The sequence below is a fragment of the Ptychodera flava genome, chromosome 15 (assembly GCF_041260155.1).
Source record: "Ptychodera flava strain L36383 chromosome 15, AS_Pfla_20210202, whole genome shotgun sequence".
Lineage (NCBI taxonomy): Eukaryota > Metazoa > Hemichordata > Enteropneusta > Ptychoderidae > Ptychodera > Ptychodera flava.
Window position 1 is genome coordinate 27,807,767 of NC_091942.1, and position 23,094 is coordinate 27,830,860.

Below are 23,094 nucleotides of genomic sequence, written 5' to 3' on the forward strand. Positions count from 1 at the left end.
CTGTATGGGGACTTTAGTTAGATTTGTTCAAATTGTGATGAAATTTTGATAACTATCTTTTGGGGCAATTTTTCCCATTTTTTTGTCAAGTAAAGTGCTTGTCCCATTTCCTGTAAACTTGGTATGCATGATCTTTTGGTTAGCCTCTGTCAGATGTGTTCAAATTGTGGTGAAATTTTCATATTTTGTTTTTGAATCAATTTTTCCCCATTTGGTCAAAAAATCATTTATCTCGCCTAGTTCTTGTTTTCTTGCTTTGAAACTTGATACTGTTGATTCTAGTGTTGTCACCTATCAAATTTGTGTAAATTGTGGTGAAATTTTCATATATATTTTATTTTTTTGAACAATTTTTCCCATTTTTGGTCAACAATCATTTTCTCTGAATTAACAATTCTGATAGCTTTGAAACTTGGTGTGCATGTACTTAGAAGCAGCCTTAGTTTTGTGTCTACAAATTGTGGTGAATTTTCATATCTGTATTTTTGGGGCAGTTTTTCCATTTTTGGTCAAAAAATCATTTTCTCTGAAATTGCACATCTGATTGCTTTGAAACTTGTTATGCATGCTCCAAGGGGCAAACTTAAGTTACGAATATGACATTAAACTGGTCCAATAATCATTTCCGAAGTATACTCACTCTGGCCTGGGACATCAAACCAAATGTGAGCCAAGTGTCATTGAGGCTATGTTTTTAAATCATATTTATTTTAAAGTTTTGAAAAATAATTGTTATGGAAAGGTTATTTTTTCTTATTTCTAGATTTTCACCTTACCAGAAAAATCCACCCAAAACCTATTTTAAAATTCCTGTATTGAACTTTATTGTAGTAAACAGTTGGCCTTGATTTGTCATGGATTCTTTGAACAGTACAGACTCTGATAATACATGAAAAAAGTGACTAAATGAAATTATTGATTTTTTTACCAAATTTGCCATCATCACACCCAAATTATAGAGATAAAACCTTTATTTGATAAAATTTAGTGACCGGTTTATAGCCATATCGGAGTAATGAATTAATTTTGTTTAGCATGACTTTGTTTTTCAAATTCACATTTTCAGGAGGAAAATGGCTGTCTGTTCACATTGATGAACTTCGACCTCCACATGCAAACCTGCCCATGATCACTGCCTTGCAGAACAAGAAAATCAGTGTTGTCTTTGAAAGTGACATCACAACAACCATGAAGGATGAAGTGGTTCATGCCACACCAGGTGATGCAGTGGAAAAGGAGCCTGGTGATATGTCAGAATCTATGCATGAAATGCGTGTAGCTGTGGAAGATATTCATTTGGAAGGGAAACTTCAGCATGGTATGTTTATCATTCAGACCACATGTTGGTGTGACAAATTTTCTCATGTATATATAGCTGTTTGATATACCAGTGAAACACCCTTTAATAACTCTATAAAGTGTGTATTTCAGTACAAGTTGTTGTTCAGTTTACATCATATATAGACTTTTATGGTACTTTTCCTGTATGATTGTCTTTCTTCATTAAAATGTGTGTTTTAGAATGTTACTGATATAGAAAAATCTTCATACTCATCTGTCTCGCCAGATGATAACAGTCTTATTTTCGTTGCTCAAATTTGATTGATGTCAGTTAAGGTGATCATGTAGAAAAATTTATGTTTGTCACAAATTTTGTAAACATTCATATTCTTGTATTTTTTGTTTTTGTATGTTTGTAGAGAGTGCCATGGATTTTGAAGAAATGGCAGAGGGAGAAATGAGCTCAGCTTTTACTGATTTAGTACCAAGAGAACCTCAAATGTTTGATAGTGAGAGCACTGTAGAAAGCCTCCTTGTTGGAAGACGGGCGCAGGAGGTACCAAGTTGTACTGATAATGTCCAAGCTCAACAGGCACGGAATGCTGGCAGAGAAATGGAATATGGAGATGATGTTACCACCAAAGCTGGTCTCCTGAATACCTCTGCTTTGCTGAAAATTGCATCCATGCTGCTGCTGCCATGCTGGAGGATGAGGAAGACCAAACACAGAGATCTACCCAACGAATTGAAATTTTGTTGGAGTTATTCAAACATACTGATGCCGAACCAAGTAAGCTATACATCATTATATAGAAACATTTTAGTGCTTCCCAACCAATAATCTATCAAAGTTGGTCTGTCAATTTGTGATATCCATCATTTGTCCATTCTGCTTTCTATAATGAAGCAAGGGAATGACTTTGTAAGTATTATCATCTTGTCATTGAACATGTTCAGAACATGTTCAATAGGTGTCTTTACTTTGAAAGGCAGGTATGTAAGAGTATCTCAAACCATACACTCCGAGTTCCAAAACCGAGTCGGACTTGCAAGTCCGAGTACTCGGACTTGCATACTCCGAGTAACACTGCTAACTCGGACTTGTATACTCCGAGTACATGCCTACTCGGCTTGTATACTCCGAGTACATGGCCTACTCGGACTTGAATATACGCCGAGTAATATGTGTTCCTAGAAATGCATATTTTGCCATGCCAGACAAGAAACGATCTGACGAAAAAAAGCATTTTATTACTAACAGAGTTTACGGCTAGTGCTGATTGATATGTCAAAAATCTGCTCTTTTGCAAAAAAAAATTCATTTTCACGATGTCTTGTAATCTGTTGCGCAATGTATATTTAACCACGCACGGTCCCTCCACGGATCCACAAGGAGGGACCGTGATTTTACCCTCAGAAGAAAGCTGCTGCCACGGCCGGCAGGAAAGTTTTTGAAAGATGACTTAGACATAACATTTAAAGTAAAACAAATAAACTTCAGCAAGTCCAGCCAGTAGTACTCAGTCCGATATCGCACCATAGTTCAATATTAGCGAAATCAATGCATGACATCACAGGTCAAGTCAGGTCATTATTTACGACAAATGGTCACTTGCACTCGGTTCATACCATACACGAGCGCACTGTGCTCATTTTATTTGAAAAAATATTAGTTTAATTCTTTTATCAAGACATAAATATGCCTAAAATGCTTCGTCAAGTCTATCATGGCCTTGCCACGCTAGCAAACGAGGCCATGACGTCACACGTCGACAGGTCATTCAATTATGGCATCCATGTTTTAATAACTTGCTGCGCTGCATCGCGGGGATCATGAAACGTTGTTGGGCCCAATTCAAGTCATGTATCAAATCTAGATCTGATCCGATAATGAAGCGAAAAGACAAGACAAACTCATAATTTGCGTGACAGTACTACACTCGACAACGACAATGACTTGAGCGTGTTGTACAAGATACACAGATCAGAGGTCAGGCTGATCGATCGCGTTAACAACTCTTTCTCTGTGGAGCGACTGGAAGTTCTGCAGTGTGCTGCTTTCAAATTTTTATCACAAGATCGAATATTTCCTGTGTTTTTCCAGCATTGTTTTTTCTATATGCATGTGTTACTCGGCGTATTCAACTCCGAGTAGGCCATGTACTCTGAGTATACAAGTCCGAGTAAAGCAGTTTTACTCGAGTATGCAAGTCCGAGTAAGCAGTTTTACTCGGAGCATGCAAGTCCGAGTAAAGCAGTTTTTCTCGGAGTATGCAAGTCCGAGTAAGCAGTTTTACTCGGAGCATGCAAGTCCGAGTACTCGGACTTGTAAGTCCGACTCGGTTTTGGAACTCGGAGTATGCTGTTGAAAGCACTCTTACATACCTCTGAAAGGGGAGGAGTTGCTTGTAATATTGCATTTATTCTGTCCATATTGATAAAAGATTTGTAGCAGTTATAAAATTTGTCCAATTGAAAATAAATGCTAGCAGAGCTACATGTAGCTGAAAGTGAGATGTAAGGTTTAAAAACCCTGCTTTTGACTATCTTTCAAAATACCAAACTTCTTATTAGTAATTTTTAAAAGAGCAAATTCAATCAAACATCTGGTTCTGTAACTCATATTGCAATTGAGGACTACCATTTCTCATTGATTGACAAGGTAAGTATGAATTCTGTAATTTTGCATCATTTTATTTACATTAGGTTTTTTTACCATTACAGATGCTACAACATTTGTCAGTGTTCTGAAAGAGCGAATATGTGAGCTTCTAAAAGAGAAAGATGAAAGAGCAGGTGATATGGCTGCCACCTGGCTTAGTAGAGAAGCTGTCACTGGAGAACGAGTACAAGTTCATGGCACATTCAGGTGAACTTTTCAAGGCAGCTACATGTAGTATCCTTCTCTGATCAAAGAACAGCAGTCTTTATTCAGAATTTTTATGTCTTTTTAAATGTGTTTAATCTGTAGTGCAACACATATGTAATTGTGCATGATTCATAAAAATGCAATTTAAAATATGATTTTTCATGGTTTAGCACTGTGTTCCCCTTCAAAAAAAATAAAATCCTGTCATGGTAACTCCTTTTCAACAGTGCCCAACAGCAAATCTTTGCTGTAGTATTTAAAAATATTACTATGGCAACCATTTTCAAATTTTACTTTTTTTTTCCTTCAATGTTGTTTGAAATTCTAATTGCCAATCTCTTCCTTATGCATGTGATAGCATGTTGCATCACAAGCTTACAGTTTGTACAAGATGAAGTTGCAAAACTAGCAAGTAATGTCAGAAAAAATTTACTGGTACTATCAATCATTTCTTACTGTTGTGATTGGTGTCAGTGTAGTCAATCATATATATCACTGTTTTGTATATTGAAAGAATACGCTTGCATTGTTTAAAAAGATGGACACATAATTGTACGTGACAAACAAAAAGACTAATGACATGATCTTCTTAGTAGTCTCCGTATTCTGTGAAGGGATAAAAATGTTAACAACTTACTAGCCAAATATGAATAAACATATGTAATAAAGTACGTTTGTCAAAATATGTCCACATATTTGTATTAAAGATTTGCATTCCAGTGAACAGAAAACAAGTGTGTATTTCCCTTCTCTTGTTCCTTCAGGCGAGCCATTTGGCAGAGTTTGGTAGGAACAGTGACTCCACTGCTGGCAGAGGTTATTGCCTTCTGTGACAGAAATGACAACTTAGACTTGATCATCAACTCACATGCTGACAGTTGGGTGCACAGACTTTGGCTTGACATACTCAGAAATCCGAACCTATCAGAGTTGAGATATGAATCATTTCTGTCCCCAGTTAAGAACACTCCAAGAGATACTGTACCGGTCACTCCAACTGGTGTTAACAACAGCCATTTTTCGTGCCATTGCCCGTTTTCTAATGTCATCAGAAACTATGTTGATGAGACGATGGAAAATGCTTTGAGTATGAAAGGTAATGTAGTTGGCTGAAAGATTAAAAAACCTACACTTCATATTACCGTGACATTTGCCCATTGATGATTGCTTTAATAATTCAACTCCATTGACCATTGTTTCAGTCAAACAACACCATCTAAATCATTGCACGATGTCAAAGTTGTTCCTCATTATTGAGACAGTATTGATCCTTTAGAATAGATATTATATATGCAAAGGTTACAGTAAATATGAAGGTGTTATTTCTCTATGTTGAAGCATCTGTGCAGACCTAAATTTCCAACCTTTCATACTCTCACTATTAGACTTGTTAATTCATTCAGATTTCTGGTACATTTAGTTCTTGTGTAGGGGTCTTGATAGACAGTTCAATAATCATATCTCGACAATTGTTATCTTTTGTAGCTTCTTCCAGACAACCTGTGCACATCTTACTTAGAACATTGCTTAATGAGTCTGAGCTTACAAGAACACTGCTCAGTAAGTTGAACAGGAAAGAAATGGATGAGTTCATGCGATGCTACGTGTATGACTTTGTTAGAATGGTGTACAAAGCAAGGGATGATACAGAGTATCAGGTAACACTGACTTGTGTTAAGATTAGCAACATGTAAAGCAACAAGAAATTTGCTACAGATTTGCAATTTTAATTTTATAAGGTTCTTGTCATACCCTTCCTCCAAGATATCTATCTTTACAAATATGTATCCTTTCACCTAACCCTGCACTGATATTTGGATATCACAACAACCTTTGACCCCTCCCACAATCCTCTGGAGACCTTACTATGACAATTCAAGTCATGATAGTTTGAATTCATGAAGAATAAGGTGGTTTACCCCTCACAACTGAGAAAACTTTATTGCTAAGATAGAGATATCTCATGTCGGAGGAAAAATAAAGTGGACACAAACAGATATGGGCGTTTATGAAAGATTTGTCAGCGTTTAAGGAGCTGTTCAAAAGTTCTGTTCCTACAGTCACAACCATCAGATGGTTATAACTCCTTCAAGCAGTATTAGTCGTCACTTGAATTCTCTTGTTGTTTATCAGGTAATCTGTGGTGCAATAGAGACTGCAGCGCTGGAGCAGCACATTTCAGAGGGTTATGATCCCGGCAAATTTGCATTAGACATTCCCAGTGTTCATACATCATACCATCGTATTCATGGACGACTAGACAGTTTCTCACAGATTGCCAAACTGTTACCAAAAGGAATTTCAGATGCAATCCTGAATCAAAGTCAAATGGCAAGTACCATCTATTTCTTTATAATAATGTAATGATTGTGTGAAGTACAGTATTATCACAAAATTATGCCGACTAAAATAAAAAAAAATTGAGTACTGCATTAATTACATCTTTTGAGCTCATATTTGGTATTTATATAAATTTATACCAAAAAGAGCTTATATGGTGAGTCGGTGGCGTCTGTATGTCTGTGTGTATGTATGTCCGTCACACGCAAAAGCTCCGATATCTCCTAAGCTACCATCTCAGTATTTGGTGTACAGGTAGATGCAGGGGTTGAGATGTGACGTTGTTCAAATGAACACATCAGTGTCAAAAATGTGCAAATGAGGTAAGAAAAAGGGAAATTCTGCAAATGTTCAGGAGTGGTGGCATGTCAATGACTGAAACAGGATACTCCACTGACCTTGAGTCATTTCCTGTTATTGTTTATGAACTGTTACATATTAACAGACCTGCTTAAACTAAGGGACGGACCATTAGATCTTGGGAGGGGGTGGTCACAATGAAATTGTGAACAATTTTTTTTCACAATTGTTAATTTCTAAAAAAATTTTTGTCCAAATGAGAAAAGCTGTGCTAATTTTTTTTTCTGAGTAAATTTTCAGATTTATAATTTTTTTTTAGTTCGAAGCTGTCTGAGGATACAATGTACATCCATATCACTAGCACAAATAAGATTGCGTGCTATAGCTACAACATACATATGGCCCAGTGAATTATATTGCTGATAGATTTCGCAAAATGTTGCAGATCATCTTTTGACAAGCGAAGAAGTGCAAAAAATGTGGTGAAATTTCAATATTTGTGTTTTTAGGACGATTTTTGCCCTTTTTTGATCAAAACATCTATTTCTCTGTAGCAGCATGTCCAACTTTTGTCATTCTTGTTTTTCTGGTTTAAATATTTCTTGTTGTTTTTCTGGTTGTACTGTGCAGAAATTATTGTCATAACATCAACGTAGAATTTTCCTGCACTGAACAGATAGAAACAACATTTATTGTTGATCTTTGGTACCCATACTGGTATGTACCAATTCTGATCAAATGTGAGCGACACCGTATAATTGCGGTATTTTTTGAACACTAGTCTTCTCACGTATATGTGATATTGTGTTTTACATAACAAACAGTCATTTATAGAATATTACAACAATAGAAGTCATACTGGTACATTGCAACAGTTTTCAGTAAATTGTAGTTGCAGGTAAAGCGGCACTAAATGAACATACAAAATAATTTTTGTTGTGTATTTGAGTCAAAATAATGTATCAGATGACAGTGAACTCAAAACTACTTGGCCAGAAAGCAAATTCATATGAGCCATACGGTACCTAAATTGAAAATATTTAGTGAAATGTGCTTATATTTCTGATGCACAACGTCACTGGTTTTAGAACTCTGTTCCATACAATTTTGGTCAATAACCTTTAATTTCCTGAGTTGTGTCAATCTACTATTTTCCATGTGTGTATTTTGTGAATAACTATGAAGTTTTATTATCACTACCAATTTCTGTTTTCATGCTTGACATTATGCTTGGTTTTCACCAAACCAATGAAATTTATTATTTTATATGCATCGGCAAACTCTCTTGCTACTGTAGGTTTTAGATGCTTATGCTCTCAGAGCTCTCTTGGAAAACCTTGAACCACAGAAAGACCAACTGAACGAAATTGATAATAGAGTCCAGTGGTTAAAGAGTGTACAAGATGCAAGACCGGTGGTAGAGAGAATTCTTGAAGCTGAGAAACAAGATTCTGAAGGAGAAGTGTATGGTGACATCAGTAAAACAACTATTCAGGCCTGCAGGTAAAGTTTATCCCAAAATACAATTTCTAATTAATTAACATGCTCTTTCCTTCAAGACTCTTTGACCTTATATTGATATATGCAGGTGACACGTGGGTTGATTTCCTCACTCGTTTTAAAGCACATTACATCACTCTCTAATTTAAGATGTCCATGTATTGTTCTTTAATTGATTTTATTGTTTTTTTACTTGTTTAATGAGTTACTTAACCTCGTAAAAATGCTGTGAAGACATTATGACGTGAGATCAGGGATGTAACTGTTGATTTTACATTTGACAACAGCAACAGACAGATATTTTCTACTGCCCTCCTTCAATTGCTGGTGGAATCTTTTTTGGCATGTGTTAATTGTTAATTAATGCCTATTTCCTTGACGTCTATCACAAAATTATAGGTCAAATATCTGATGGGCTTTAAGGTATTATTATCCATTGTGACAAAAGTACATGTGGCTGTCATAAGTGTTGCTTTATTATGCATGTATTTCCTCTTGACTGTTAAAGTCAGTAACTAGAAAATACAAACAACTCAGTTATGACTACGAATTAGATTGACAAATACTGAAGTTCAAAAAAGAAGAAAAGCATCTAGGTTATATTTTTACATCTGCGCCCAGTGAACAAAACTCTAATTGTAGTTCCCATAGAAAATTCAATGTTAGTTCTCACTCAATAAAAGTAAAAGCTCACAAGCTCTAGACCTATATTGGAATACTCACATGTTTGGGATCAATGTAGACAAATTAATAGATAGATAAATTTAAGTAACAAGAAAATGCACCAGGAAAGCAACCATACCTCTTAGCTTGAGGTCTTAATAGCAACAGTAAGGTGGTCATTTTAAACTTTTCATGATGATACACAACATTTTATAGGGTGAATAATATGGTCAAAGATATTAGGTGAATTTTTCACAAGCATATTACTTATTCTATTCTGTTTATCTTAAGACCTCTGTGGGTGCGTATATGTGTACTGAAGTTATTTGTCGACCACGTATGTCCAGCAAGCAGTAAAGTTGGAGAAGACGTTATTAAGAAGGTTCATATACTTAACAAGGTAAGTTAATTTTTCAATGTTGGGTTAATCTCTCCTCCAGTGCAGCAAGTGCACTTTTAACCCCTTGACTACCAAGGCCAATGTATTCCTATATACCAGGCCCCTTATGTAAATATTGATAAAATCTGGGGTGTGGTCATTGCATAAACACTGCTTAGAGTAAAAATTAAGTAAGTACCAATAAACCATATATTTTCTGAATCAGCATGAAATTTCCCACTTTTTCATACATAAATTTTGTATTTCCAGGTCACATGACTGATCACATGACACGTCATGTGACCAGAGTTGGCAAAGAATATGAATATTTGAAGCATCAGGACGTGTTTTGAATCCATAAAATGATGCAAATTTGAATACAGTTGCAATTTTCATGGCATTGTCTTTACATATATGTAATAATAACTACCCTTTACTTTATTTATAGATTTACCTATTTAAGATTTTTCTCACAAAAGGCAGAGTAAATGAACCATAAACATCAGCATCTGACATGATTCTGTATTTGAAAATCAACACATTTTATATTTGTAAACACCTGCTTTAAGTCTTCCTTGCAGAAACATGCATCTAAAATGGTTATGATTTATCAAAAAATATTTCACAATATTTAAAAATACATTTTAGGGAACAACATATCACATGACCAAACACATGACCAGTCATGTGACCAGTCATATTGATAATATGGCTGCTATAAACACTGTATTTCCTCTAGTTTCATTCACGAATATTGCTGTTAATAAAACATATTTACATATAAATCATTTGTTTTCAATAAATAACATTTCATTTCATTAAAAAAACCCATAAACATCTTTGCGATCGTCCGTACTTCTGAAACTGTAAACAATCAGCGCGACGCTTCAGTGACCAGCCTGACCTTTTAGGGTTGAGGTCATGGGTCACGACATTTGCTTCCGGATTTTGGCCATATTCGGACGCACGGGGGCGCAATCACATTCAGGCCAAATCGGAATACATCAATCTTAGTTGAGCTGCGTGCAGGCGCCGAAATTACAGGATTTTTAGCGACAAAAACGAAGCAAATACGCCTATTTAACTGTGCCGGATATTTCCGGCACTCAAGGTATATGGTTATTCAATATGGCGCCGGAAATATCCGGCGCCATAGGTAGTCAGGGGTTAAATAGCATATCAACTCAGTTACAATATTAGCAAGCTGAAAGAAATATCAGGGTCAAAACAAACTTAGCTTTCAGCTACTGACACTACATGTTTTAATGGCATGTTTTTATTGAGTGCTGAGTACTAGAAAACTAAAGGCGCTTTCAATCAATAAATTGGTTTTTGGTCAAATGATCACACATTTCACAAGTAGCATACATTATAGTTTCTGATACATATATGGCATCAGGTATTCTGTTTACAGTTAATGTAAAACGCTGATGTTAATGAAATGTGGCATAATGATCTTTAAAATCAAAGCTGTTACATACATATTTATGCTAATCATGTGTCATCATGTTCTGCCCCTTTGTCAGGCTCTTGGTGAACAAGTTAACCTGCAGAAAATCAAGTCAATGAAAGTAATTGAGAATGTTTTGAAGATTTGTAATGAGACTGCTAGCAGGCAACACTTTAAGTAAGTAATGGTTAATGAAATATAGGATGTTTCATATGTTTCAATGTTTCATATGTTTCATATGTTTCAACGGTTAACGAAATATAGGTGTTTCATGTTTCAATGGCTCAGGCATGTCAGAGGTACCTACATGGATGGACAGATGGAGCCCAATCCATAAATTCCTGCAGCTGAACTTTGTCTGCGGCAAGTAAAACACTATGAGTGTTTTGTTGACATGTTTTACAATTTGCACCATAGGTATGGAGTTCATGAGTGTGAGGTGTGTCAAGAAGCCATCAAGGAACCAGTGGCACTTCCATGTGAACATGTGTTCTGCCTCAACTGCATTAAAGAGTGGTTTAGAGTCAGACAGAGGACATGCCCAAAATGCACCACCCCAGTTGACAAGAAATTTGAAGTTATCAGTTCAAAAAAGTCAAAGTAGGTTGATGTAATTATCGTATTGTATTTTATGTTTAATATTCATCACATGATGAAAACAAAGCAAATAACAAGATTTCAAGGTCAAAAAGTCTATAATCTAATGGGGTCATTGAAAATTATTTCTACCAGAACTAGTCTAGTCCGTGGCCCGGGTAAATAGTACATCATAACAGTGTATCTGAAGAAGTGCACATCTGTGTAAGGTAGTGATGTGTTTAAGCACAAGAGATGTGAAATGAGTATATGGAAGTCACTAAATATTGGAAGAATATATGCATAGACTGTGGTAATAAATAGATATATAAGCTATATGTAATGGGAGAAAATCTACATCATCATTGCTGATAAACAGTCTGAAATGCTTTGAAGTTGACCAATGATGATGTCATCAGAATAGAAGTAGTTACTTGTTACACCGAATAAATGTGTGGAATGTGTGATCAGTAGTATTTTGTTTGGGTAGTGAACAATTTTACATAATTAGCTACTATAGACTATAGTCTATAGAAGCTATTAGGATGGGTATCCGTCCGGCGTCAGTCTGTATGTATGTATGTATGTATGTATGTATGTATGTATGTATGTCCGTTTGTGAGGCGTCCGTCCACTCAAATATCTTGAGAACCGCAGTACTTACTGATTTAATATTTGTTGTGTAGATGAAAAATATGATTTTGAGAAACTATTTTTTTATTTTTTGATATTGTTGAAAATAGGCAAATTAATGCCAAAAAAGGTGTTTTGGTAAAAAATCTTTTTCTTCATAACCGCTAGTCAGACAGCTTTGTTATTTGGTATACAGGTCCCTAGGGATAACCCAACTTAGATTTGTTCAAATTGTGATGAAATATGCAAATGTGTATTTTTAAGGAATTTTTTGTCATTTTTGGTCAAAATTTGACTTACATTGTATGTAATTGTTGTACTGTATGAACCCTATCAATTCACCCAGAAAAAAATACTTAATATGATTTTAAATAATTGAATTAATTAGGAAATCATCAAAGCCAAAATAATTTAGTGTGGAAAGTTCAACTTTTTTTGACAGTTCATAGTGAAATGCTTACCATCTTGAAGGATTACAACATGTAAAGGCAACTTTCCTGAATCCCAACTTTGATATATTCTGAACCACCATTTATGTTATCTAAAAGAAATTGCTCATAATAGTTTGTCATGATGGGTGGTCAAATAAATAGAGATAGAGAAAGTTCTAATTTCCATTTATGGTTGACTTGGTAAGGATAAAATAAGATTACTTTTTGAAGGAAAAAAATAGAGTGGTCAATTAAAAGAGTGGTCAAAGTGATAGGGTTTTTATGGTAAAGCGCGGCTGTAAGATTCCTCATGTGCTATTTATAGCAATTATGCAATCTGTGTAAACAGTGCAATGAAAGTGTGACATGATTCCTTATAATGCTTTTGATAACCTTGAACTTCTTAAGTTTTAAACATTTGTCTCCTCAGTGTGCTTTCTCTTAGTACGTACAGTCTCAACTTATTCAACAGAACTTACTTACAATGTTAATTTGAAAGTTAAAATGAGCTTGGTTAATAGGATGAAAATACTGATATTAAAAGATAACCAGCTCAAGATTCTTTATAACCTGACAGATATACTGTTTTTTTATGACGTAAATCTTGATTTAAGCAAGTCTTGTTTACTTTAATTAGAATGTAATTAACTCTCGTTTATTTGCTATTATTTACTAATATAGTCTGATGAAATAAGCAAATCTGTATTTTTATGGAATTTTTGCCATTTTTGGTCAGGCCATCCTGAAATGAGCAATCAAAGATATCCACCTTCTTCATCAATACATGTGTCACAAAAGGTTATTCTCTACATAACGCAGCAGAGCTCTGTCAACTGTTGAGTCGCTTGTTTTTCAAAACCGCTGGTCAGACAGCTTTAATATTTGGTTTGCACGTCCCTAGGATGACCTTAGTGAGATAATTTCATACAGACAGGAAATACTTAATTTTGTATCCATGTCTATAGTAGCTTCAGGGACTTTGGCCTATGTTTAGATTCTAGCATACTGATTCAAAATTGGCAATGATATGTAACCACCTGAAATAAGCTTTTTTAGGCATTCATGTTAGATGAGATACTTCCAAACAGGATTGATGATGCCCCGAATAAAAGATTTCTTTGGAAACTGATTCCTTTCAATTGAAAAGTTGACTGGTCAAGCCCAGATTTCTCGCTGCACTAAAAGACAAGAACAAAAAATAATGTGTGCATTAACGCTTTAAATTGAAAATGTATGAAAATCTTACTTCACATCTTACAGAGAAGCTGTTGCGGCTCACAATGCCTTCCGTCAGCGATGCAATGCCTTCTTCATGGAAGTAGTGTCAAGATACTGCTTTGCAGAAGGGCAAGCTCCAGAACCAGAGCTGGTTACAATGTTGATGGGTTATGTGACAAGACACAGAGAGGAAAAGGGACATCAAACCAGGGGATTCACTCCATTTCAAGAAGACTGTATTGATCCAAATCCTGTTGTGAGATCGTTTCTGTTGCAACTTCTGTTAAAATCAAGGTAAAATTTGCATGAAGCTGATAATGTGTATTATGGTGTAAAATGAAGTTTGGAATAGTTCTACCACTTTAAATTTGTGTAAGGTACATCATTTTACTACCAGCAGTATAAACATTACATTAAGTTTCATGCAGTTTTCTCAGATATGACATTTAATTTGACCCTTTAGTATATGTCCTGGCTCTCTGATCTCTGTAATATGAGGTTATTAAGAAAATACTGCAAAGGATGCATGAGGACTTTTGCGCAGCGTATCGCCCGACGACGCGAAGTGGAGGGCGATGCGCGGTACCAATGTCCAAGTGCATCCTTTGTGGTGTTTTCATGATAACCTTATTATTATACATTGATAACCTTATTATTATACATCTTACATTCGTAACTTGGACATTAAATTGTCAGAGTCGTGACTGTTTCGTGCAATGTCAACAATTTTTCTTCCAATTTTAGCACAAATGTGGAAATGCTATCTCGGACGAGGTTCTGCAAGTTCTGGATAGTGTGTGTACACTACACATTTACGTACAGAGCGAGACATGTTCTGGCACTCATCTAATGAGTTGCTTGAAACCGTTCAACAGTGAACACGCAAATACAGCCGCAGGGAATGGGGCATCTTGAAACCGTACGTGTTACGGAATGGGTGTTCCGTACGGCTTTTTTAGCGCACGCAAAGTCCTATTGTTCTCAATGGTAGATGTATAATAATGACTGAATATCATCATTTATTTTCAGTGTTGAACAAGTGTATCAGCATCTACAGACATACCTTGATGAAGCCAGGGCATTCATGAAAACTGATGCCGAAGTACTTGAACTGTGTTTGCTCTGTATACAGTGTATTGAGGTATAGTACAGATTTTTAGTCCCATTGACGAAATCCAAGTGGAATAACAGATTTGATTATGTCTGTCCTGTGTCCGTCTGTCCTTCCACTGCCATTACTCGGCCATGCCTGGACTGACTTCATTTAAACTAGGTACAAAGACAATTTACTATTTGGTACATATGTTGATTTATCCTTCAATATCCTTTTTATCCTTTAATAAGATATAGTATGGTTGCCAGGCAGCCATTTTGTTACGATTTTTTCTTATCCAGGGCCATTACTCAGATATACCTGAACCGATCTCACTCAAAGTTTGAGTAAGAGCAATGTAGAAATGTCATCATCAATAGCTGAAACAGTCATAAACTTTCAACCAATATCTAACAGAATGAGGCACTTCGGCCTTGCGAAAATTCTCTTGGGCAAATCCCCTTGACAATGATGGGATCTATCACAAACAAGAAGTGTTACAATCCAAACAGGGATCAATACCTCAATCCAGTGGGGACAATGTCATATCCATGATAATTACTTGATGGTGGTCTATATTATCACAGGCACTGAGTAGCAATTTGGGACACTCAAGAATAACAGCAGTGTTCCTTATAAATAAGTACAAATCAAAAGGCAGTGACTTAAACTAGAGATTCAAATCATGAAATTTACTTTATGTATCATTTATCTTAGCTTGCATTACTGCTGTGGTCTAATAGATTACGCCTAAAAGGAATAGCATGGCATGTTTCAAAGAAGGTTACTGTGAATTGATATTGTTTTCTCAGAACAATTTGCGGTAGCGTATAACATACTTCTGTTCCAGTGTCATATCAAGTGCGATTCATTTGAAATGTAATGACAGGTGGTTAGTGAAAGTGTTTGTTGTGTGAGTTACTGATTATGTCAAATCTAAAATAGAGTAAGTAAATGGATATAGGAAAATTGTATTTATTTGAAGCTTCTAACCTAAAATAACATTTTCCACCAGGACTCATACCACAACAGTGCAATTCAGTGTGAATTTGATGTCAGATTAGCCACAATGAGAAGTGCTTGCAGAAGATTGAATCCAACTATTCATGAGTATGGACAAGAACAGGCTGGTGTAGATGTTGCCCAGTTAGAATCGGTAGCTGGTGCCAGGTTTGGGTTGGTTGTAGCTGCAGAACAGATCCATGCATTCTATGGCGGTTCAGACCAGCACAATGAGAAACAGCAAAAGGGTGACGCAGAGGCGTTCAAAGAGGCAAGGAGACTGCTTGACATTGCAATGAGATTCTGTGAAAATACCAAATCTAAGTGGCCAAAGGTGTTCCTGGTAAAGCAGATAGCCAGAAGATATGGAACAGACTGTTTGCAGTCTATTGTTAAACATCTCCATTTGAAGTGGATCATGCCACCTGAAGGAAATGTTGAGGTAATTTGTGATTGTCATGATGTCCATTTTTGATTGAATATGTGAACTTTCTATTCTGAAAAAACATCTTCTGTGTCACACGGCATGTTTTATCATCTTGGTATGAAATCTGCCCAAAACGAAAAGTGAAAAAGTATGCCCTAAGAATTTTTGGCCAAGAATTAAGAAATACAGTTTACAGCTTGAAAGTATGGTCGGTCAGCATATGAGCAAAATTCTTGTCTGAAAAGTTTGAGTGATGCAAGTCTTATGCCTACAATTTCATCATGCTAATCTGTACTGTAACAGTTGCTTTAAAGTGCTGATGTAGCTTTTGTAACAAACTCATTTTATATCTCTGGATTGAAGGTAACTTTCGTACCTGATAGATTTGTCACATGTGGCAATACCTACCAAGAGCTCAGAGAAGCGATGGCAGAAACCCTTATCAGTGCTGACTTCAAGAAAGTTGACAAGATCTTAAGGGTAAGGAAGCTCAATGCAATGGATGATGCTTGTGTTAAGAATTTATAATTATTGACTCAGCATTATGGTTTTTGATGAAGCAAGACATTTGAATCTAATTTCCAGTCATATTTTCAACCACAAACACAAAAGCTTTGAAATTTGTATTATGGATAACATAAAGTAATTTATACATCATATGAGATTAAAAGATTTTTCATCTTTTGATTTCAAGGAGCTTTTTTAGAAATCAAATATGTTTATTAATTTTTGGAAATCCACTTTAAAGGGAAGTGGTCGTCGGAACTGCACATGTGCAATTTTCTTGTTTACAAACAATGTATTTCATGCACTGTACATGTATATAGATGCATCATGTCAAAATAGCTGCGACATTTAAATTTTACAATGAACATTAAGACAAACATGTCTTAACGTTCATCAATCACCAATGTAGCTTGGCTACAGTGTTTATATCGGTCGTAGGGGTCCCTAGCGACCTTTCAGCGCCATTCCACGACCACTAACCTTTAGCAGTAAGTTGATAGCACTCATTATAACTGGGATAATTTTACTTGCAATGACAATGTTCATATGCTACACATTCTAATTGGATGTGCTAAATATTGTTTCAGTCCATCCCAATGAATATGTTTTATGAAAAAAAAATTTTCTCTTGTGTTCCAGAATCGCTGTAAGTCAAATGAAGAGAAACAGTCCCTGTTACTTTTGGCTATATACAGAGAGATCACAATGTGTCATGCAAATAAGTATGCTGATGGCGCACAACAAACTCCTGTTGATGCACAAGTAAGTGGCACATTGAAACATTACTGAAATATTTGACAATTTTCTGTTTCTAACACAAATGCTTGTATATCATATTGTGACATAATGTGTGATAGGACTTATAATTGCAATGCAAAGAGACTCAGCTGAACAATTGACCAATGTCGTTCTTCTTCTTTGTTTGGCAGGTTACTCAGAATCTAGTAACTTATGTCAAATCTGCCCATTTCGTAACAGCCGGTGTAAGTAAACAATAAATGACGACTTTTCATGTTTGTGAATGTCTTCTCAAACTATGGATTTAGGATAGACTTATAAAACCAAATCATTATCTCTGGTCAAATGCTTATTTCCTGTAAATGGTTATTTATCTTGTCAAGTTTCTACAGTAACATATTGCAAGTATGGTGATAATGGTTGACTGCATCTTAGTGATCATTGATGAGATCTGATTTAGAGTATTAGATATTTTACTGAACCTTATGTTCAGGTGTCTATTATAATAATTAAAAGTGTTCTCCTGTTTAATATCATTGGACAAAATGACCAGTAGTAAGTTGTGATTTTTTAGGACATACGTGAAGCATTTTTGTATGATTGAGTACTTTCTACATCCATTGTCACAATAATCTCATGTGTCAATCAAGACAATCGTAAACATTATGTATGCAACATACATGTAGGTCTTATGAATTTCATCCTGATAACTCCATCAGTTCTCAACATGCATCTATTTTTAAAATGTTTACTCCTATGAAAATAAAATTTCTCGTAACATGTATTTTGTAGGATTTTGCAGAAGATCTCATCTTCAACAGACAAGGTGGAAAATGTGGTTCATTGAACGTGACTCCAGATCAGCGACCTCACACTCACACTGTATCAGCCCTGGTGATTCATGCCATGATTGTGTTGAAATGCTGTAGTCACTATAATGCCATCCTGCCATATGTTACCCTGTTTGAAAATCCACAAAATATGGCAGTAAGTTGGAAATTATTCATCATGAAATCAATAACATAACTCGGATTAGAGTCTTCTCTCTGAAATATTATTCTGTGAAACCATAGCTATTTAACATTTTCTGTGTACATTTTTGAATATAATTCTAAAATTCATGTGATTCTGATAAAAAACATGCAAACTGGAAAGAGGTATATATTTATGGTAGGTGCACAGGAACGTCATACCAAATATGACCTCTATAAACTGCGTAGATATATATTACTTGTGAAGTTAGACCTTGCAGTTGTCCAGTTGTCCATGGGATCATGTTTAATGGAGTAAGTCGCTGTTGCATGATTCTATTCTGACTTTTGGAACATTCATATCATCCACAATATTAATTGTTAAATTAAAAATACAGAAATTGTTGATGTATATGTCAAAAAACCTTTCTGCATTATACTGAAAAGCTGTACTGATAATTTCTGATCATCAATAAGTTTTGAATTGTGTTTATATTCTACAGAATTCTTTTTTCCCAACTATGCATGAAGACTTGATATTAGAAGCAAAAGCAGCAATTAGTGAAAGTGTACAGTGGTATGGTAAGTCCATTATCTTAGTCTACTTCTTATATGAGAACACTCCTGTGTAGTCTTTCATTTGATTTTGCAGCATGTACAAACTAAGTACAAGCAGTAAAACTGATTGTGCAGAGTAATAGTATTAAAAAACTACTCAGAGTATTACACATAAGGTATAGAAAATAACGAGTTATAGTGTTGACTTGCATATAGAAAGGCATCAGTGAAGATGATATTTAATTATTAGTTCCAGAGACCAGCTCTGGAACTGTTAGTTTTTGCTCACTTTCCTTCTTTCTTTCTTTCTTTCTTTCTTTCTTTCTTTCTCTATTTCCGGTATTAGGGACTGGTCAGTTTCTTCAGCCTGGGGGGGCCGGTGGATTCATGGGGGGGGGTCACTCTGTTTTGACTTTGGTGATAGGGGGGGGTCACCATGTTTTTGAAATACCCAATAGGGGGGGTTGTTACAACCGATAACGTAGTAACTAACTGATAACGTAGCAAACCCGATAACGTAGTAAAAATTTACCGATAACGTAGTAAATCAACCAATAACGTAGTAACGAACCGATAACGTAGTAATTTTTTCTAACCGATAACGTAGTAAAAATTTACCGATAACGTAGTAATTTTACCTAACTGATAACGTATCAACAAATTTACCGATAACGTAGTAATTTTTCTAACCGATAACGTAGTAAATCAACCAATAACGTAGTAACGACCGATAACGTAGTAATTTTTTCTAACCGATAACGTAGTAAAAATTTACCGATAACGTAGTAATTTTTCCTAACCGATAACGTATCAACGAATTTACCGATTAGAGAGCTGATAGAAAAAAACGCATAGGCCAATTAAAATAAAAAGTTTGTTTCTCATCCTGGCGCGCGTCAATTCAGACCCCCACGTCAACCTTTTTTCTGCTCATGAGGAAATAAAATTTTAAAAACCCGCACAAATATGCGATGCAAAACACAGTGCTGTATAAAACAGAACTGTAAACAAAATAACTGACACTATAACATTCCATTAAGAACTGTACACATACGTCACTGTTATATTAAATTGACAAAACTGTACACTGCTTCACTAAAAGTCAACAGAACTGTTGCTATACAGTTATGCTAAAGCAGCACAGCTGTGCATATATTTCTGCGTGCATTCCTGTGTCGTTTCTTTTGCGCGTTCTTGTTGGTTGAAGAATAAAAAAATTGAGGAGAAAAGAAACCCGCGTCACCGCATCATTTTTGCAATATGTGTAAAATGAGAAACGAGCTTTTTATTTTTCTTGGCCTTACCAGAGTTCACTCATACATTTATATTGCAGGTTCCTGTATAATATTCACTGATATGGTTACCCTTTTCAAATACACCCGATGGAGATTTTCAATAACACGAAAAATCGTCAATCGTACGAATAACTCATTAATGTTCTTTGGTCAATCACTAATAGGCAGTTACTTCTATTGGTGACGTATACAATATGTGTGCGAAATTTGCAATGTTGGCTGTCCGTGATTGCGGTACTTATACTATCTCTTTGAATTTTACCCAACTAGAACTAAACTGTATAGCTACTATAGCAAGACTAGAAACAACTTCCCAAACCTACTCCAGTAGTTTAATAACATTTAGATCAACTTAGTCGTTCGTACTACCATGAAAACAGTCTAAACACAATTTGCTGCAGAAATTTGTGACAACTTATGCTAAACGGAAAAATAAAAAGAAGTAAAGAAAATTGCGTACGAGACAATGTGATAACAAATCTATCTATCTATCTAATGACCAATTTATCGAACCGATCGATCGATTTATCGATTAATTCATCTATCTTGCTATCGAATTGATGAATCCTTTGTTCTATCGATCGATCTGCCAATTAATTTATCTATCGATCGATTGATCGATCGATCGACCATCTATCAAACATCGATAGATAGATCAATCGATCTATCGATTGAGTGATCGATTTATTTATCGATATATTGCTCGACCTATTCCTCTATCTATCTATCTACCTATCTATCTATCTATCTATCTATCTAATACTTATTTATCTATAAATCGATCGATCTATCGCTCCTAATGAATCGCTTAATCAGATATTATCAGTTAATTGATATTTTATTGGTTGTTTTGATGCGGTATTGGTTGACTTTTCTACGTTATCAGTTTATTTAATCCGTTATTGGTTCATTGATACGTTATCGGTAAATTTGTTGATACGTTATCGGTTAGGTAAAATTACTACGTTATCGGTAAATTTTTACTACGTTATCGGTTAGAAAAATTTACTACGTTATCGGTTCGTTACTACGTTATCGGTTGATTTACTACGTTATCGGTAAATTTTTACTACGTTATCGGGTTTGATACGTTATCGGTTAGTTACTACGTTATCGGTTGTAACAGGGGTCAGTGTGTTTTTGAATTTTGACATAGGCTCATCATGGTCTAAAATGCTAGTGTCAGCCACAAATTCATCATTCAGTTGTATTTTTCGGCGCGCCCTTCGGGCGCGTAACTTTAATAATCAGACATATTTTTCAGCACACCCAACTTTAACATATCAAGCATACATACATCAGAGATATCTGTATGTTCAATATTTTTCAGCGTGCTCTTCAAGCTCATTACTTTAGTATATCAGACATTTTTCAGCATGCCCATCAGGGGCATGACTTTAATATACAAGGCACATATCAAAGATATCAGGATGTTTCATATTTTTTGGCGCGCCCTTCGGGCGCCATACTTTAATAAATCAGAGATATCTTGATGTTTGCAAAGTGAAAGTGTACATTATGAAATCTGCATTTCATATAAAAAGGATGACAAATTCCTGATACTTTTCTGTTCTCTCTATGAGAATTCAGTATGAGAAAGCAACATGCACAAATATTTCACAATATATATTTGATACAGTGACTTATTTTAGAGATAGAAAAATGACAAGATATCTTTCCATCTCATTGATGCAATTATTTTCCTTTGTGTCACAGGTTTTCTGCAGAAATATGCTTTTTTATGAACAAAATAACAGTTAAAAATGGCAGTTTTTGTCATTATTAGCTGTGCTTTTATGGTTTCAATGTTACGAGAAAAGGTCCTCTCAGACACTGTACACATCAGATTTGGCTAAAAAAGCTCTCTATGGCTCCTCAGGAGATTTAATTGGATGGTTGGCAAGTCTTAACACCCATCAAAGTTTTTGATTCACTGCTTTTTCCTCTTTGATATTAATGATTGACATCCATTTCTGTACAACAGTTCAGGACATCTGGTTAAGCATAGAAAGTGTGAAATACATTCATAGCTCATTCAAAATGTACTGTATTCAAACTTTAAGATTGACACTTTGAAATTCCTATCTTACAACTGACATGTTAACAATTTCATTAAAACATAGAATGACTATTTAAAATATAAATATATATGTAAAATGTAAAATATAATATATATATATATATATATATATATATATATATATATATATATATATAATAATTTATGTCGCGCGCCGGGGGGGGGTCACCCTGTTTCGAAATTTGGAATAGGGGGGGTCACCCTGTTTTCAAAATTTGGAATAGGGGGGGTCAGTCACTTTTTGACGTCGGCAAAAATAATCCACCGGCCCCCCCCCAGGCCGAAGAAACTGACCAGTCCCTTACTATCATAGAACATGCTCTACACAAATTTTACCTTAATTACCCAGAATGCATTGCAACACGCTTATGACATCATCACTCAGCTAGGACGGGTTTTACGGGCATTTCTTGTGTGTTTATTTATTTATTTTTTATTCTGCATTGCTCGACTATCATATTGCGTTCAGCTATTAATAATTCTAGCTTTCTTTCGCTTTGTTTTTTGTTGCTTTTGATTTTATTTTTCTCTAAATACTCGCCGTACGTGGCTGTACTGTTTCGCCCGAATGTAGCTGCAATAATTGTAGCCCTTGGTTGGTGGGGATTGGGCTTCTGTCGTGCGGCTCGCGCCTTGCCCCAACCAGGGCTACAATTTCTCCCAATACCTGCTCGTGTAAAAGCTGCAGTGCGGATCTACACTGCATGTCCAGGCACACACGGGCCGCATTATCAGAGAATCTCCCCTTACCGTGTGCAAATTTCACCATAATCCTGCTCCCAG

The 23,094-nt window shown here is 35.5% G+C and overlaps 1 protein-coding gene across 2 annotated transcripts in view; it reads left to right on the forward strand.

Moving 5' to 3' along the window:
- The first annotated feature begins 1,791 nt into the window (after positions 1 to 1,791).
- LOC139151739 (E3 ubiquitin-protein ligase rnf213-alpha-like) overlaps positions 1,792 to 23,094 on the forward strand; it is a 50,006-nt gene continuing 28,703 nt past the window's right edge. For both annotated transcript variants that reach the window (XM_070724713.1, XM_070724712.1), the window contains exons 1-17: positions 1,792 to 2,071; positions 4,006 to 4,150; positions 4,915 to 5,246; positions 5,636 to 5,808; positions 6,284 to 6,481; positions 8,088 to 8,293; positions 9,245 to 9,353; positions 10,859 to 10,959; positions 11,200 to 11,382; positions 13,683 to 13,934; positions 14,670 to 14,781; positions 15,749 to 16,177; positions 16,526 to 16,642; positions 17,309 to 17,431; positions 17,599 to 17,652; positions 18,200 to 18,394; positions 18,882 to 18,960. In XM_070724713.1, the coding sequence (XP_070580814.1) occupies positions 1,981 to 2,071; positions 4,006 to 4,150; positions 4,915 to 5,246; positions 5,636 to 5,808; positions 6,284 to 6,481; positions 8,088 to 8,293; positions 9,245 to 9,353; positions 10,859 to 10,959; positions 11,200 to 11,382; positions 13,683 to 13,934; positions 14,670 to 14,781; positions 15,749 to 16,177; positions 16,526 to 16,642; positions 17,309 to 17,431; positions 17,599 to 17,652; positions 18,200 to 18,394; positions 18,882 to 18,960 (2,899 nt within the window). In that variant the 5' untranslated portion in view covers positions 1,792 to 1,980. The remainder of the gene's footprint in view (positions 2,072 to 4,005; positions 4,151 to 4,914; positions 5,247 to 5,635; positions 5,809 to 6,283; positions 6,482 to 8,087; positions 8,294 to 9,244; positions 9,354 to 10,858; positions 10,960 to 11,199; positions 11,383 to 13,682; positions 13,935 to 14,669; positions 14,782 to 15,748; positions 16,178 to 16,525; positions 16,643 to 17,308; positions 17,432 to 17,598; positions 17,653 to 18,199; positions 18,395 to 18,881; positions 18,961 to 23,094) is intronic.